The sequence below is a fragment of the Podarcis raffonei genome, chromosome 8 (genome assembly GCF_027172205.1).
Source record: "Podarcis raffonei isolate rPodRaf1 chromosome 8, rPodRaf1.pri, whole genome shotgun sequence".
Taxonomy (NCBI): Eukaryota; Metazoa; Chordata; class Lepidosauria; order Squamata; family Lacertidae; genus Podarcis; species Podarcis raffonei.
Window position 1 is genome coordinate 62,381,100 of NC_070609.1, and position 18,200 is coordinate 62,399,299.

General features: G+C 44.0%; 2 protein-coding genes across 3 annotated transcripts in view; one reads left to right on the forward strand and one right to left on the reverse strand.

Annotated features, from left to right (window-relative positions):
- Window positions 1-27: 27 nt before the first annotated feature.
- On the forward strand, window positions 28-5,494 carry FAAP24 (FA core complex associated protein 24). 2 transcript variants are annotated; one of them, XR_008331869.1, is made up of 5 exons: window positions 29-445; window positions 717-856; window positions 1,555-1,707; window positions 2,955-3,272; window positions 4,669-5,494. XR_008331869.1 is itself a non-coding variant. In XM_053400351.1 (4 exons), the coding sequence occupies exons 1-4, from the start codon at window positions 304-306 to the stop codon at window positions 3,201-3,203; spliced, it is 684 nt and encodes a 227-aa protein (XP_053256326.1). In that variant the 5' UTR covers window positions 28-303; the 3' UTR covers window positions 3,204-3,415. The 2 variants fall into 2 exon arrangements, 1 of the variants encoding a protein (XP_053256326.1); XM_053400351.1 differs by lacking the exon at window positions 4,669-5,494 and having other exon boundaries at window positions 28-445; window positions 2,955-3,415.
- A 4,357-nt stretch (window positions 5,495-9,851) lies between these two features.
- The window catches only part of RHPN2 (rhophilin Rho GTPase binding protein 2), a 42,550-nt gene continuing 34,201 nt past the window's right edge, over window positions 9,852-18,200 (reverse strand). The window contains exons 11-15 of the mRNA XM_053400326.1: window positions 17,445-17,639; window positions 15,791-15,867; window positions 14,291-14,437; window positions 13,150-13,305; window positions 9,852-12,494 (exon numbers count right to left, since the gene is read on the reverse strand). Of these exons, the coding sequence (XP_053256301.1) occupies window positions 12,240-12,494; window positions 13,150-13,305; window positions 14,291-14,437; window positions 15,791-15,867; window positions 17,445-17,639 (830 nt within the window). The 3' untranslated portion in view covers window positions 9,852-12,239. The remainder of the gene's footprint in view (window positions 12,495-13,149; window positions 13,306-14,290; window positions 14,438-15,790; window positions 15,868-17,444; window positions 17,640-18,200) is intronic.

Below are 18,200 nucleotides of genomic sequence, written 5' to 3' on the forward strand. Positions count from 1 at the left end.
CTGTGGGGCAGAGGGAGGGGGCTAGATACTATTTTTTAAAAAGAAAACAACGTCTGGAACCTCTGCTTGGTGGTGCCAATAAATGCCATTGTAGGCACTTGGGTTGGTTACCCCTGGTTTACACATTCCTAATTTTTGTGTCCAAAATTGTGCTATGCAGGGCTTTACAAATGGAGTATATACCAGAAAAAAATTAAAACCTCTGACAGATGATTTGTTTATTAACCCAATAGCCCAGTGCACATATGCAATGCTTCTGCATCTCATGAATAATACCTTGTTGCCTTATTTTTCCTGTGTTTTATGACAGTGTTTACAAAACGAAGGAGGTCAGTGATGGCACATGAAGGCACTCCTGTCCGACTAGGAGCCGTTAGTGTCCCTTATGGGCATGTGATTGGCCATGAAAAATGGAAAGGCTCTCTGGTTGCTCAGGGGATACAAGGTAAATGTGTCAATAGAACACAGAACATTTGTGAAAATGTAAATAAAATACAAGATCTGGATAGGGAGTTAGAATATAATACTTTAAGCCAGATTTTTAAAGTCAGTTTTGATCTAAATATAAGTGGGAGTAAGTTTTATTGAAATTAATGGAACTTTTTATAAATAAATATTAATATTGGATAGGTAGACAAGGTTTCACCCGAATTCATATTTGATGCTCTGTTATAGTTATCCTGTTACTGAAATCTTCTTGTGTCTCTTATTTCAAGGGAAAGTTAAACTAATTCTAGAAGATGGCCTGGGAGTCGTAGACTTCCATCTTTCAAACAGATCCTGTGTCCTTTATATTTCTGAAGCAGACCTGGTTGCAGGAAATGGCTTCAAAAGGAGACTTGTTCGCTTTAGAAACGTAAGTGCTGCCTGAAATAGCTGGTGTTCGCCTGACTCCCCATTTATAGAACTTCCATCAGCAAGAATGTCAGGGCAATTTTAACACAGTTCAAGGATAGAGACCTCTCTTCTACTCAGCGCACACTGATGGTACTATATCTGATGCTAAATATAGCTAGAAAACAACCCTTTCATGCAGTTTTATCTTTATCTGTCTTGTTTCAGAAAACTTGCAGTTCTTCCTGCCCCCTGGATTTGCTATCTTCATTTTCTGTTTTAGTTTTATTCTCACCTTTTTAAAACTGGATGATTCACATATTATTAGTAGGTGAAGCTTTTCATATTATCTCCATACCAGGAAGTGCTTTATCTGTTTGATTTCTTCATAACCCGAGATAACTGGTTAGCCACTGTTAGAAACAAGATACTGAGTGTGACACAGTGGTCATTGAAGGTGTTGGGTGTATCAGGCTGCTGTTAAAGGTGCAGGAGCAGAACTAGAACAGAAGTGGCAGCCATTGTCTTTTAAATAAGTTCAACCTTTAGGCTGATAAATAAAAGCTTGTCCCCCCCCCCAGGTCCCCTACTGAGCAAAGATGAACATGAACAGAAGCAGAGACTTGATTGGAAACTGAACATACATATCAAAGCACATTTCCATGTCACTTTTGATACCACTAATAGCTTTGTTCCATCTCATTCTTCTTTCTGTTTAAGGCTTGCAATCTCCAAGGAATTGTTATAGTTGAAAAAACCCAGATAAGCGGTCAATATTTTCCAGCAGTGCAAAAATTTGTTGTCCTGGAACTTGGGATGACGTTACTTCCAGTGGCAAGCCAAGAAGAAGCAGCACATCTTATTATCCAGCTGGTAAGTCCCTTCAGGAGCTGTTTATACTGCCAAATGAGTGGAATTGTGCACATGTCAGGCATATTACATTGGACATGGGTAGCAAATGGGGAATGAAATGAAGAAGGAACAGATAATTAAACAATTGGACTGTGAGAACTTAGAAAAGGATGCTGTGATTACCAAGACCAACATGGGTTCCTCGAAAAGAAGTCATGGCAGATGAATCTCATTTCTTCTTTTGGTGAATTTGGGGAATGCTGTGGACATAGCGTATCTTAATTTCAATCAGACTTTTGACAAAGTCCTTGGAGAGAAGCTGGTAATGAATTTCAATAGGGACAAATGTAAGTTTCTGCACTTAGACAAGAAGAACCAGCTGTACAAACATAAGACAGGGGAACCATGACTTGCCAGTAGTACATGTGAAAAGGATCTTGAGGTCTTAGTAGACCACGAGCTTAACATGAGTCAACAATGTGATGCAGCAGCAAAAAAGGCTGCATCAAGAGAAGTATAGTGGAAGTAATAGTACCACTCTATTCTGCCTTGGTCAGGCCACACCTGGAGTACTGTGTCCAGTTCTGGGCACCACAACTGGAGAAGGATATTGACAAGCTGGAATGTGTGCAGAGGAAGGCAACCAAAATAATAAAGGGTCTGGAAACCAAGTCTTATGAGGAACAGTTGAGGGAGTTGGATATGTTTAGCTTGGTAAAGATCTACAAATACTTAAAGGGCTTTCACATGGAGGATGGAGCAAGCTTGTTTTCTCCAGCTCTAGAGGCTAGGACCCAAACCAATGAATTTAAGTTACAATAAAGGAGGTTCTGATTAAACATCAGGAGTACCTTTCCAACATTAAGAGCTATTCAACAGTGGAACAGACTCACACGAGAGGTTGTGGAACAGGTTCTTAAGCAGAAGTTCAATGGTCATTTGTTATGTATGATCTAGTTAAGATTCCTTCACTGCAAGGAGTTGGAATCGATGACCCTTGGAGTCCCTTCCAATTCTATGATTTTATGCCACCTGTTTCTGTTGAGGCTCTGCAGTGTGTTTACAATGCTGGTGATCTTTGCTTTTTAATTTTACTCATTTTCTCAGTCAGCAGAGGAGCAGAGCATACAGAAAAAGGGTTAACTCCTTTTCTAGAAGGCAGGATCAACACTGCTCCTAGGGAGAAGGGGGAAACATGTAACAGAATGAAATGATTAACACTAAAAGCCACTAGAGGGAGCTCAGACTCTCCTTGTTGTCTGTTCCAGGTGCAGGAGCAAACTAAAGATCAAGCCAGCAACCCCTTTTTGGCTAAGAAATGTCCCCAGCTCTTAGAGGCTTCTGTATTCCAAACAGTTCAGCAGATTCCGGGAGTTGGGAAAACAAAAGCTTTGCTTCTCCTGGAACGGTTTCAAAACCTCCACCAGCTTTGCAACGCATCCGTCCAGGAGCTTGAGCAAGTAGTTGGACACGCTCTAGCCCAACAAATCCATGCGTTTTTTGCACAGGCAAAATAACCTCACCTGGTTGGGAAGGTGGAAGTGAACCATGTACGCCATCTCAAGCTCCTTGCTCAAAGGACAAAGGTGGGTTATAAACATAGTAAAAAACCTCCATGTAGCCTGCATGCTTGTCCTGAACAGTGTCACAAGCACATTTTGGATTTGGGTAGTGGCCTTGCTTGTTACCGCCATGGCAGACAGTTGTCGACTTTTGTCTGAAGTTACCTGATGTACCATAACACTCACTTTTTTCCTCCTAGAAAGTAAGGGGAAATGTCTGTGTGTGTTATGGAGCGAATGCCTACAAATGGCGGGGGGATCTGCTGCAGTCATGAGCAGAGGATCCATGGTTCCCCTTCCTTCCCTCCTCCGTGGCTTGCTTTGAAACAGCAAAGCGGGAGAAGAGCCGCTGAGTGGGGAGGAGAGAGGGACAGAGAGCCTGCTTGCTTTAAAGGAGCAAAGCGGGAGAGGAGAGGAGCCTTCTCCTCTTATACCCCTCTTCTGCATTATTAACAGCATCCTTCTCCACCCACCCCACACGTGTTCCTTGTCCCTTGAGTGCTTTTCCTTCCCTCCCCACTTAAAACGTGGTTACAAAGCACGGATCCTCAGGATTTTTGCACTGGGCCACCCCAAATTCACCATCAGATCACATAGCATGTCCATGGCTACAGCTTGCACCAAAAAAATCACGCACCCACTGTTGCCTGGGGCCGCAGTGGTGCAAAAACGTCGTTACAAAGCATAGATCCACATGGATCCTCAGGATTTTTGCATTGGGCTACCCCAAACTCACCGTCAGATCACATGTCTGTGGCCACAGCATGAACCACAAAAATCATACATCCACTGTTTCGTTTAGAATATTTTTTTTCTTGTTTTCCTCCTCTAAAAACTATGTGTGTGTTATGGTCGGGTGCGTGTTATAGAGCGAAAAATACGGTAAGCCTTGTATCTGTGACACATAAGTAGCATGGCTAGGATCCCAAGAACTGCAGCTGGTCCCATGTGCCTAAGAAGGCTTTATATCATTTTTCAAACATCAGCTTCCGTTTCCCATAACAAGCGTCCCCTGAAATTGTGGGGGGTTTGCAAAAGCAGTTTGCAAGTCAAAAGAGCAAATGAGATTACAAAAATTCCACTGAGTGCCCACCTGGAGCAGCTATTTGGATCTTAGCTACTTTTCCTTGGACAAGTGGAAGCACCCACTTAATATGAAACCCTTCTAGTGTAGGATGAAATGCCCTGAACGTTTGGGTTAGGGTTAGACGGAGAAGCACTCTGCTCACAAATGCTTAAGCAGTGAGTTCTCAATTGTTTTTGGCTGCCATTCACACCCCCTTTTTGCAAGAAGCTTCCGTTTTGTTTATTTATTATTATTGTAGGGGAAAACCACTGGGGGTCCAAGCCTCTGGAGTGGTGCCTGGCCTGACTGTTGCAAACATGAAGCCAGCAGTTGAGCTGCCATTTTCTCCAATAGGGACAAGCAACTTAAGAAGAACCATTGCTGTGGGTGCCTCAAATGACTCATCAGATCAAGGCTCCTGCTGTCACAATTGCCTGGGGAAATATATTCTCGCAAGTGGTGCTATGAAACCAACCCTTCCCGCCCCCGAGTTGATCGCAAGTCTGCGAAGCCTTATTTATTGCTGTTGCATCAGCTTTCATCCGCACCTGACCTGACCGGCTGCCAGGTTGCTTTTGCGTAAATCATCTTGTTTCAGGTGACATGCTTGGAAACCGGCTGTCTTGGCGCAACCTGAAGATCACTTTTCTGCCAGGCACCTGGGATGCTGCCAACCTGAAACACGTAGGAGTGTCAGGGTTAAAAAGGGTGCCTGACTCAGACTTCCTCACCTGCCGGTGGCGTTCTGTATGCCTTTCGGTGGAGTCATGCTTTCGTGAAACTCAAAGGTTATAACCAGGCCCTTCTGGGCAAGGCTCCCAGCCTGCTGTTCGGTTCTCTTCAGAGAAGTGGATGCCTGGGAGGACAAATGGAAAGTGATGCATCTCTCTTGACTTTTTTACTGCCTGCAGTCCCGTTTTAAAGACATCCCCTATGGATGTTCCTGCATTTTGGCTATGGATGAATCCACTAATTTGGTTCCTGTCCCTTGCACAGTATTTGCCATTACAAGCACTCAATTCTAGACAAGCAAAAAAAAAAAGTTGTTTTGCTAATTAATTGTGTTTTCCAATTAGTGGTCCTTTGTTGGTGGAAGGCATCTGGTAGCTAAATGAGGGAGGGATGCAGTTTTCAGTTATTCTTCCTGTGTGGCCTCCAGTTCTGCTCCAGAAGGTCCCCCAACACTTCACTTTGGGGTTGGGGGCTCCCATGTCTTCATCACAGGGACACAGATTGGACAAACTCTTAGTCTATAGGCTGCCGACACTTTCTAACTGTCTCCTCTGACAAGTTAACTGATTCAGTATTGCTTTTCATCACTTTTGAGGGTCTTTTGGTTAATTTGAAAATTTCACTAAAATTGCTTACTTGTTTTTGCTATTTTCACTAACACCTTTAGTTTCACCTCAATACATGTTCATTGTCTCCCCTCCTATTACACTGTCCCCTCCCCTCTGAACCCCCCCCCAAGTTGAGATTTGGATGAAGACCCTTATATAATTCTATAAAATATGGTGTACGGCTTTTATAAATAAAAATAAAATAATCACTAAATGTTTTGCAAGTTCTAGGCACAAGAACCACAGGTGATCAGTTCTAAATTTCATTGATTTAATCTGAAGGGAACAATTTCTATGAACTGTAGGGATTTTTGTGGTCCTCGATCTGTGATTCTACTTCTGTATTGAAAGAAATGTGGGAAGTGGACTTGGGGAAAACAATCCTTGAAGGGTCATCGAAGGCCATGGGGGACAAAGACCCATTAAGGCCCATCTCGGCCAGGGTCTGGGAATCTGCGGAAAGTGGCCCTGAGGTGGCCCTTGACTCTTAAACTGGGGCAAATGGGGACTCTTCCAAATCCAGAGCGTTTTAGTGGGATTGCTGTTTGTTTGGGACCTTCTACCACACATGGTGCCTATTTCCAGATGTCAAGCCATTCAGACCAGAATTTTCCAAGAGATTTCTGGCATTGTCTCTCACATCATTCCACCCTCCCCTCAAATTTGCTCTGTTACCTATTCTCTCAGAGCAGCTGCAACTATTGGAAATACAGCCTGCATTTCATGTTTGATGTTTAAAAGTATGATCTTTTAGAGAAACAGATGCAACAGAATAAACTTGGTTGAGGAAGCTTCAAAGCGGAGACCTTTATTGAATCTTGGTGGCTTTTCTTACAAGGACAATAGCATCAGTCGCCATTCCCAAGGGTAAGTAGGCGGAACAATGGCTATGACTTGCCTTTGTACATTAGGCTACACTTCATGGAACCATAGAAGTCAGAGGGTTCTGTGTACACAGACCTCTCCTGCCATCCTCTATACAGGCAGGCAAGCAGTGTTATTGCAGTTGAAGTCCATGTTCTAGCCAGGCAAAAGCAATCCAGGTGGATGAGAAGCAGGGTTGGGGAGAGGTGTGGATGTGGGGGCAGAATGCTGAGAGCCAGAGAGGCCTGACATTCCCTACGCCTGCTTTCCATGGTGAAGCAGCTGCTCCAACTCCGCTCAATTGATGCTTTTGAATTATGGTGCTGGAGGAGACTCTTGAGAGTCCCATGGACTGCAAGAAGATCAAACCTATCCATTCTTAAGGAAATCAGCCCTGAGTGCTCACTGGAAGGACAGATCATGAAGCTGAGGCTCCAATACTTTGGCCACCTCATGAGAAGAGAAGACTCCCTGGAAAAGACCCTGATGTTGGGAAAGATGGAGGGCACAAGGAGAAGGGGATGACAGAGGACGAGATGGTTGGACAGTGTTCTCGAAGCTACCAGCATGAGTTTGACCAAACTGCAGGAGGCAGTGGAAGACAGGAGTGCCTGGCGTGCTCTGGTCTATGGGGGTCATGAAGAGTTGGACACGACTAAACGACTAAACAACAACAACACCTTCTAAACCAAGCCTTCTGTTAGGTGTAGCAGAGCACGACAGGTGGGCTCTTGGGGTTATCATTCAAACATCAGTGCTAGGAAGTTCTCTGGGCATTCAAAAGCAACCTTTTGCAATCCAGAGTGCTGAGGCATGCAGAAGCAGGAAGGACATTCAAGTTTCTTGCCATCAGGTCTTTTCATGAGTCATCAGAAGGGCAAAAGCATTTAGGCAGTCTTGTCTTGCACTGAAAGATAACAAAAGGTGCCCTCAGGCGCACAGACTTCTCCAGGAAGTTCAGCTATGGTCATTAAAGAGAAAAAAGTTTTGTCTATGACTAAAGCCTTAGGGATTTAGGTCATAGATCAATGATCAGATACTTTGCGAACAAACTTGATTGATACAGTATGTGTTACATGTTGAATCATAGATAGGCCTTACCCTACAAATACTCAATGACAAATACGTCGTTTTCTAGGTGCCACAGGGCTTTGAGTGCTTTCGATGTTGGCAGAATAACATTTGGAATGCAAGTCTCTATTTTGTAAACCCTGGAGATTTTTTAAAAAGTATTTTTGAATGCCTGTCTTCTAGAATGTTTAATTTTTTTACAAAAAAACCCCCCCACAGATACATCTAGCTTTGTAATTAATCATTAGGCTGTTGTGTTAGTTTAATCTGACCTGCAAAGCACTATCTGTTGCAAGGGGTTCTCTTTGCTGCCTCCATTTAAGCAACTGACCGGCAGCAGCTCAGCCCATGGCTTCAGTCTGTGACTCTTTTCAAGTCCTATTAGGACATGGATTGGGCATTCCACTGTGGCCAGTAGTTAAGAGAGGAGCTGAGTTGAGGGCCCACAACATCTTGAATGCTGCATGCTCCCCATTGCTTGCGAAGAGAAATCAGGATCAAACCTGATAACTTCTGAATGCAGATCTCATGTGTGTTATTACTGAGCTGCAGCTTTTTGCTGCGGTGCTTCTGGGGCGATTTAGGAGCTCTCCTGGGACCTCCCTGTGAACTCCTCACTGAAGTGTGGGTGCGCATACTAATCTCTCAAACAGTGGAGGTTGTAGGATGAAAGTAATTTAATCACAGTTGTTGCAAAACATTCCTACAGTTCAAATACAAAGAGCCTGCATTTCCATAGCAATGCAATTTCATGGGGATGCAGATTCCCATATTCCATAGATATGAGTTACTGGAGCCTCAAATATAATGATTAGAGTGCCATTGGTAGTTAGAATTTCTTGCAAAAGCAGGAAAAGTGGTGGCTGTATTGGTGTTATTTGATTGTCTGAAGTATATGCCTTCTTTCTGGTGTTTCTTTTCCCACTTGTATATTTTTCTACTTTGTGTATACTGAGATGCCTTCATTTATTGTTTTCCAGTCTATTTGTCCAGTTAATTATTTTAAATGGTTGGCCTGTTCCATTAGATTAAGGAAACCAAGAACATGAGTAATTAAGTGCAAGGGCTGTTCCTGCTAATGAAGTTAAAGTCTTACTTCCTAATCTATCAAAATCTTTATCACAATTTGCGAAACAGCCATGCTGCTCCTTTTTTCACACAGTGGGTTTATGAAGATTTTAAACCCAAAGTATTATTTTTTTTAAGTAAGGGTCTGGGCACGTAAGGCTAACCTGTAACTCGTAACACATCCTAGTGATCTTGGAAAGGCTTTGGAGAAGAAGCAAATCTGAGAATGAATTGTAGCACTAAGCAAAAAAATAAAATTAAAAAATCGCCAGGAGGGCTGTGTGACATTTATTTTGCTTCTGTATCCCTGTCTTGATCTGGAGTGATAGTATGCAAGGGGTAAGTGGAGCCAGAATGTTTGAACAAAACTATTTCCCTATTATGCAAGAGGGGACACAGGAGAGTGGGTGAAAGAAGGGACTTTGACTTGGAGGAAGCATGTCCCCCTGTTTTCATACATTTCCACCACCACCTCACCCTGATCCTTTATTGGCTCTTGCCGCTTAAAGAGGAGGGAGTCTTAGCTCAATGGCTGTGCACCTGTTCCTTATGCTTAAGGTCCCAGGTTAGGAACAGGGAAAACTGCTTTAAACAGAGTCAGAGGAGCAGTCAATCTAGCTTGGTTTTATCTACACTGACTGGCAGCAGCTCTCCAGGGTTTCAGACAGGGGTCTCACACCCAACCATGCCTGGGGTTGCAAAGCAGATGCTCTGCCAAATCTGTGGCATTTCCATTTAAAAGGATCAGGCAACAGGCGATGGGAAATACAGTGGTACCTCTGGTTAAGAACTTAATTCGTTCTGGAGGTCCTGACCTGAAACTGTTCTTAACCTGAGGTACCACGTTAACTAATGGGGCCTCCCGCTGCCACCGCGCGATTTCTGTTCTCATCCTGAAGCAAAGTTCTTAACCCGAGGTACTATTTCTGGGTTAGTGGAGTCTGTAACCTGAAGCGTCTGTAGCCCAAGGTACCACTGTACCTCTGTCAGAGACCCTGGAGAGTTGCTACTAATCATAGATTGAAGAACAGCAACTGTGCAACATTGTAAAATTAACACAATATATCCAAATATACCATACAGTTTTTCAACAATTTAGATATCAAAACAATATATTAAAAAGTAGAAATGCAAGCGTTATACTGTCTGTGTTGCTATATGTAATATAATGAAATAATCAGAAGATTTGCTGCATGACTTGCTACACATATTTTATTAATGGACAGGATTGATTCCACAGTGTTAATTCAGATATTGCACAACAACAAAAAACAATAGCAGCAGCTGCTATTTATGATTTTTCCTTTCACAGAAGGATCATTATGAAGCAAGTTGTTTTAAATCTGCATTCTAAACAAATGTCAACAGTCAATCAGAATTGAAACTGTATCATACTGTTCATATTCAAATGGAAAATAAGTTGTTCCTCAGCAGAATTCACCTGCAGGACTCATTCTTAAATAAAATCTTTTAAAATTTATATATTTACACCCTACCATGTATAAACACAAAAGCCTAAGAAGAATCATGAGTTAATACAAAGTTAGTGGTCCAGATTTCCCAAAAACTTTCCACTTGAAACATTTTCTAAAATTTCAAATCAGCAGAAGCAATCTCAACTCCAGCGCAACCCAAAGCAGGAGCTCAGATGGAGTTAGGATTTCATCCACTTAATCTGTATTGACCAAACATCGTAAGATCTACCCTGTAGACAATATTCAGTCTAACACAACTGTGTTAGCAACCTGCAACTTTACAATGAACAGAAGTAATAGCAGCAATAAAACACAAAATTACGGGGTGGGAGAGAGATCACATTTACCAGCTGGCAGAGTTCCTAAGTCACTGGTGAATCCCTAAATTTCTCTTTAAGGCACTGTTAATTACATTGGAAGCACTTTGGACTATTACTCCAAATACAGTGGCACTATGGAAGCTGCAACTTGGGGTGGGGGCTGTGACCCTCCAGATGTTGCTGGACTACCAGTCACAAAATCCCCAACCAGCAGGCCTGCTAACTGGTTCTGATGCTGGATTCCAACACAATCTGGAAGGTCACCAGTTCCCCAGCTCTGCTGTAACTGAACTATACATTTTTACAATGGTGTGAGCTTGATCCAGGCTAAAAGCGATTTTTTTTATTGCCCCTTCCTATCTTGAACATCTGTAGCAATATATAACCCGGATAGTTTTAAAATGCCACCACAAATTGCCATATTTACGGTTATTATTATTATTCGGCTTCACAGAGGTAAAGAACCTACAGCATATCATGCAATTCTGAAATATTAGGACTGCTAAACCGTGTTTGTGAAAGGTATACCCAATGCCCTCAGCACATTACATAGCAGCACCATGGCAGATGCATTGCTGTGGGTCTATCCTGTGGTGGCGCTGTAATGTTGGACTTCAACCACATCTGGAGGGCCAAAGGTTCCCCACCACTAGTTTCAATTCATGGAACTTCATGGAAGAGAGGGCTATCAATGGTTGCTAGCCACAACGGATATGCTCTGCCCTCCAAAGTTGGAGGCAATGCTTCTGAATACCAGTTGCTAGAAACCATAGGAGGGGAGAAGCCTCTTGTGTTCGAATCCTGCTTGCTGGTTTCCCACAAGCAACTGTGAGAACAGGATGCTGGACTAGATGGGCCATTGGCCTGATCCAGCAGGCTTTTTTTCTGTCCATAACGGGGACCATCTCCCACGTTTGAGGGGACCTTTGACAAAGTACTCTCAGATGAGCCCCCCCTCCTAAATTGACAAGTCCTAGCAGTGGGTGGTCACTCTGATTGGCACTGAACTGTTGCCATTTTAATTTCCCACAATGCTCTGAAACTTTGGGCAAACAGCGCACGAGCACCTGTTTATTAACTTAGCCAAGGGATGGGGGAACTTGCTGCACCCGTGGTATTTTGGGGGCCCCCAGCTGTTTCCACCAGCTTGGCCAGTGATTAGGGATTATGGTCAGAGATTATCTGGAGGGCCACAGGCTCCCACCACATCAGTCTCCCCTGTAATCTTTGCTGGACTTCAATGGCTCCACATCAATGTACAGCGACAGGAGAACTGCCCCTAACTCTATGGCATTTTTGCAAGCAATTATTTTCCTTCGTCTGCCAGTCTAAAGCGGACATTCAATCAGCCTTCGTTTAAAATTGCGGTTCATCACCGGTATCGTGTCATGAACTTGCCCCTGCTATATACAATGACATTTTAAAAAATCCTTCATAAGTCTTTGCAGCTTATACTGCATGCTATAAACAACTTTGTCTATAGTTTTGCAGGACAAATAATAACTAGGACAGAAACCCAGACAGGAATCTCACATGTAGTCTGGTAGCAACATATGTCATTTTCTTTTCAAGCAAAAGGACTCCCAAATCTCTCCTGATGACAATGCTGTGCTTCTCCAACAGTGGCAGCGCAGGATCCTTAAAAACCATGTAGGGTGGGCCAGATGTGAGCTGGCAGTGCCGTAACTCTGGGCTTACTCCAGATTCACAAAAGGGCTACATTTCAGATTTATGGCACATGCATCCAGGGAACCTTTCCATCAAGAATAAGCCTCTCTTTTCAAGTCCTAGTACAAGGAGCTGTCCGTACTCAGGAGTGTGAAAGGCGAGACAAGTTTCTTCTTGGTTGGGGTGCTTCCAGGGACAGCGGAAGGCAGGCAAAGTGTGCTGGCTGCTTTTTTTCTGTTCTTCGTTCCCCAACTCAAAAAGGAAAGTTTAGGAGCCACCTTCTTGGTCTTATCTATTTTATCTTCTTCCATAGCCAAACAAATCAGAGAGTATGTTTTCTGCATTCCTGCAGAATAAGTTGCACTTTTGTTATGCTAGGAGGGAAAGAGCATAAAAAATATTAATAATCAGTCATCCATGATGGGTCAACATTTGGAAGACAACAAAAGGGCATGCAGTGTGTGAACCATTTGCTGAGACAGATTCTTCAGCATTAATTATATTCCATGATGGACACAGGCCAATCTAGACCACTGAACTTTGCTTGTTAGGTCTGGAAAGGCTCAGGGGGGAAGCATGTTTTGTAAGAAGGCAATTTGTCCAGGGCTGCCTGCTTTTGAAAAGGGCTATATGCTCAGCATTAAATTCCTGAAACATATACTTGGACAGATCACTAGCAGCAACTTGGGAAAAATAAGAATTTAATACTAGTCTAGTTAGCATGGAGACTGCGGAGAAAAAGTGAAATCCTTTCCCTAGTTCCTAGATTTAGAAAACATCCAAAACCAACATGAAGTCTACAGAATAGAAAAACAACTTTAGAGGGAAACAATCATAGCTCCTTCCCCAGCCAGAGTATATTCAGTGGACATGAAATGCTGGCAGGCCTTTTTTTGTGGGGGAGGGAGAATGGAATGGAGTATCCTTAGAAAGGGAATGGCTGCCTAGTGCCTTCAACAAGAGCACTGCATGTGGCAATGCTTTGTTGTAGGTTCCCAGCTCATATTTGAGAGTTACCTCTTTACTTACCATGGACACTGTGTTATCTTGGCAGCTGATGACCTGGATCTCAGTCTCTTGCCTGCTGACATTTCTCAATTTTTCCAAGACCTCACTCACTCCCAGCCATTTGCAATCCACGCCTTCAATGGATACGACACAGTCTCCTTCTTTCAGACCTGCCAACTTAGGATCATTGGATGCATTTTAGTATCAGGTGAGATTGGGCAGAAAGCAACATGGGACCCTCTGGACATCCTTTTTATTGCGTATATCTTTGATGCTTCATGCTCATGATGCTATCAGGACAGTCCTACACAATCCTATTTTCAATTCTGTGTGCACATGCAAATATTTTGGGGCTTCATTTCGTTATAGATTCTGTAACTTCCTGCTAAAATTCCGTGTCAAATATAACAAATTTTCTGGGTTTTTTGGGTTTTTTGTTTCGTTCTTCAGACAGTAATAATGTGGTAGCTTTGGAGAAGTATTGCAGAACTGCTGAAGCAGGTTAAGGCCACTACTAGTGTATCATTACTGCGTCAAAAAGATGTCGCAGAAGATACCAGCAGAAAAGCCCCTGTCCAGAGGGGCCCCAGGTCACATTCTCTGGAAATATTTTCTCCTCTTCCCATATATGGCAAACAGTATGTGAGTGGTCAGGTGCTGCCTAACCCAGAGAATGCTGCCTCTCACAGTGAAAGACAAGCATAATTAAAGTCACAGGTATGCAATCCTATGCACATGCAAACTGGGAAGGAAGCCCCATTGAAGAACACATAGCCTTTTCTCTCCACCTGCTGCTCTTTCTCTTTCTCTTTCTTATCCCCTTCCAAGGCTGTGCCCCAACTTCACCTTGTCCATACCTGACATAGAATCTGCCCCCATTGACCCAACCACTTCACAGGCCTGCTGTTGTGAGCAAGACCTCAAGGTACAGGAGAACAGGTTTTTAATATTTTGCCTCAGGCCTTCCTACCCCTGCTGTAAGGGGAAACAGCTATGCAAGAGAGGGAAGGTTCAGCTTTTGCTAATTTTTAACTCTGTAAATTTCACTGAAATTAATGCGATACCCTCTACACCAAACGTGGAAGGTCCCAGGGTGCAGTGAAGCTTTCCCACAGAGCCCCGTGAAGCCAGTGGAAGGCTGCATAGGGAGAGTCCTACTTACTGATGCAGGACAATCTGGATCCAGACAGTAAACATGCACTGGGGGGCCTCCTTTCAGGGTAAACCCCAGACCCTCAGCTTCACACTGGAAACGGACAGTGCGAGGAGCAGTCCACCTCTGCTTTGCTGAAAAGACGGTCAGCGGACCCTGAAAGAGGAAGAGCAATACGGACCATTATCGTCAGTGATCTACAAATGTTAAGGTGAGCCATAGAAACTCTTCACCGCATGTGGGGGGCAATGGTGGCTGGTGCCCATTGAGACTGGTGGGGCAGAAGGCAGGGAGCCCAACACTAGGTGGCGCCAGAGCCAACTCATTCTAGTCTTGCCCCCAGCCGCCTCCTTCCTGCTGAGTTCTATGTGGGCAACACTGAGACAAAGGAGGAGAAAAGCTGGCAGGCAGGACCACCCCCTGGCCTTGTTAAGTCAAGTCAGAAGGCAGGCAGGTGCAGGCAGGCTGAGGGTACACTGAAGCTGCTGGGGCAGTGCTTCACTAACCCCAGTGGAACAGCCTCCACTACACATGGTCATCCTCCCTCTTTTTCTCTCCTCTTTCATATTACTTAGAAATGTCCTTGCAATTTTTATGACATTTATGCCGCCCTGAGCTCTTTTGGGAGGATGGGTAGGATATAAATTTAATAAATAAAACCTAAGTAATATTTTCTTAGGCCTGGTACAGATGTATGGCCATTTGATCAATTAGGTCCAACGTTACGCATTCTCCCGATTAGTTTGCTAAACCATAGTTAACATTAACAATAATGAATAAGCCATAGTTAAAGCTGTGAATGTACCAGTTCCCGGAAACTGCAAGCGGGGAGAGTGCTGTTGCACTCAGGTCCTTATTTCAGGCTTTCCAAAGTTGGCCACTGTGAGAACCAAATGCTGGACCGGATGAGCCTTTGGCTAGATCCAGCAGGTTCTTTTATGTTCTTAAGAGGAAGGTGTACACAAGGCCAAGGGTGGCAGGAGAGGATAGCTCAAGCCTGAGGGGTGTTCCTAATGTCTTAACAATAGGTACCAGGAAATGCTCTGCCTGCATCAGACTGTCAGTGAGGATCCAAGAGAAAAAGCAAATTTTACTTCTTACCCTATGAAGTGGTTCATGGTGGTGTGCGTGCACATGCAAACACAAATAGCTTAATCCACATTAACAACACACACAAATCTATAGCCCAGACTAAACAGACATGTACCTTAACCCACCTGACAGTCAACAGATCCCGACTAGGTCTGGCTAAACTGGCATAACCCTGACTTGGGACGAGGATCTGAACAGAAAGCTAATTCTGTATTCAGATCACAGAAGTACAGTCTCCACTGCTAGTTGCAAGGGTTTAATGTATGCAATTTGAAAAGCTTCCCTTAATGAGCTCTATTAACTGCAGACTCATAGTGAATTTCCCTTTAACAAGAAAATGAATTTGCATTCATTAGAAGTAAAATTACAGAGGGGCACCCGAGCAAACAGGAACAGGCAAGGTTGCTTCATACATACCAGCCTCTCAAAGAAGTCTTTGACTTTGACCTTGGAGAACAGAGGAGCGACCGCTTCTATTTTATGGTCTGTCTTAGCTATAAAAAAAACCCAAACACAATTTAGTATTTATTTATTTTTAATCCCACACTTTTGGCAAGGAGTGCAGAGCAGCACACATCACTTTCCCACCCAGCCAAAATTTTATCTTCACAACAACCCTCCGAGGTTGCTAATGCTGGGACAGGGAGTACCTCCACCCAGAGAGCACCTGCATATGAACTCCTGTGACAGGGGTGGAGAATCGGTGGCCCCCTAGATGTTGTTGGGCTCCAACTCCTGTCAGTCCTAGCCAGCGTGGCCAGCAGCCCCAAGGCCAGAAGTTCCCAGTCCTGCTCTGTGAAGTCTGAGGCCTTCTGACAAGGCCCCCGATTAAGCCTCCATCTTGTCAGGAAAACAGAGCAGCTTCTACCAGAAGCAAGGCTATCTGGGAGCTTGGGAGCTCCCTTCCACAGAAGGCTTGTTTCGCCCCCTTCTTCACAGCATTGAGGCATTAATTTATTATTTACAGCATTAGAGGTCACCCAATAACAAAGCCATTTATAATGAAGCTGAAAACAATGGGTTTTCCTATCATATTGTTGGGAATTATCCTTTCCTTTTGGCTCCTGGTTGTTTTCAGAACAAGCTTGGCTTTCTTTTGATCAATTATTTTGAAGTGAGATTGTGATAAAGTTTTTCTAAACCACCCTGGTCCCATTTATTTGAAGAGCAGTATAATAAGTAAACTAACAAAATTAGTATTGAAGGGAGAAGGCATGGGTCAAACTCAATATTATCTGTGCCTGCAGGGTTAAACTCAATACTATCTGTGCCTAAACTTCTTTTTTGTGGTGCAAGGGAGGCAGTTGACAGAAACCGCAGTCGGGCGCAGTTGCAAGGGAGACAGTTGACTAAAACCGAAACTGTTGTTACCATCAGAGGCCAGACATGGTTCCTGTTTTTTATGCTTTCTGCTTGAGCTCTGCAAGCCAGGAGCTGCTTCCTGTTTGCAATTGCTTGCGCTCTGCAAGCCAGGAGCTGCTTTCTGCAAATGCTCTCTGCTGCAGTAACGCAAGAGAAGAACACACAAACATGGGAGGGGGGGGGGCTTAGCTAGCCAGATAGCCATATGCCATATTAGGTGATAAGCACAATCTTGCCAGCTGATTGGAGAATTTGAAGAGGTGGGAAGAGATGGGCAGGCTCTCAGGTATAAAGATGCTTGCTTATTTGTATCTATGGGCCAGTCTTTTGGGAACGATCCCACTGGCCACCTCTGTGCACAGATCTCAATAAAACTTTTTTTCTCTGAAGAGGAACTTCCCTGGTGCGTTTGTTCTCTCCTCGGTCCTGGGGGTAAGCGGCAAAAGTGAATCCCTTGTGACCTAAGGCTTCAGTATGCCAAGAACTTCCCCCTCCCCCTGCCTAGTGGGTCCTGGGCTGACACAAGATTTGGATGAAACCCTTCTCAGCCAGCAATTCAAGAGCTAAAACTCCCGCTTGCTGATGCTGCTGATGCTTATTTAAATCCTGCCTTTTTCCCTCACAGGGATTCAAGGCGGCTTGCAGATAAAATAGAAACAGTATATGGAAGGGATTCGATTCTGGGGCACCCCAGACAATAAAGACTTACGGAGGATATCTGGAGCCTGCAGCAAACTCGAAAAGTCATCTTCCTGCTCCTGCTGTGAATATTTGAGAAGGGACCGCTTGTGGGCAACTGACAGGATTTCCTGGAGCACCTCAATATTCCGGAGCTTTTTGCACAAGCCACAAACCCTCAAGGCTTCTTCATGATGAACAATGGCTCTCCGCAGGTGAGCTTTTGCTGGGGAAAGCAAATATGCAGGACCATAACGCAAGGGTTAGCTCCTAAAATATTCTCTCCACTCCCTGCCACTTCATGTTCCGTAAATGTCAATGTAGATTGGCCACATCACAACCAGAAGCCTAGCTGTTGTGGTCAAACACCCAACTCCTACAATCCTTAGCAAAACTGAACAAACTTTGCAGAAGACATTTTGAAGACCGGCATGCAATCATAAGGATTGTTTCAGTGAGGGCAGGAACATGGGATCTTCTGAAATTTAAAGGCCTGACTTGCTGGCCACAGCAAAGCAGGTACACACAGACACACGCCTGGATTCACTCTTGCCAGCTGTACAGAAGAGCAAAACCCCGCATTTGAGGTGATATGGGAGCTATGTGCATATGGTGCTTGAGAGCTTAGCCATCTCAGATGCTCCTGTCACAAGAGCATTTGCAACAGAGGAGCCCTTTTTAAATCATTACTTCCTACAGGAAATAGGTTACCTGCTATCTTCAGGCAAGGGTAAGGCAGGAGACATGGCATCCTATCACTATCTCACCTGAAAACATCCAACATCTA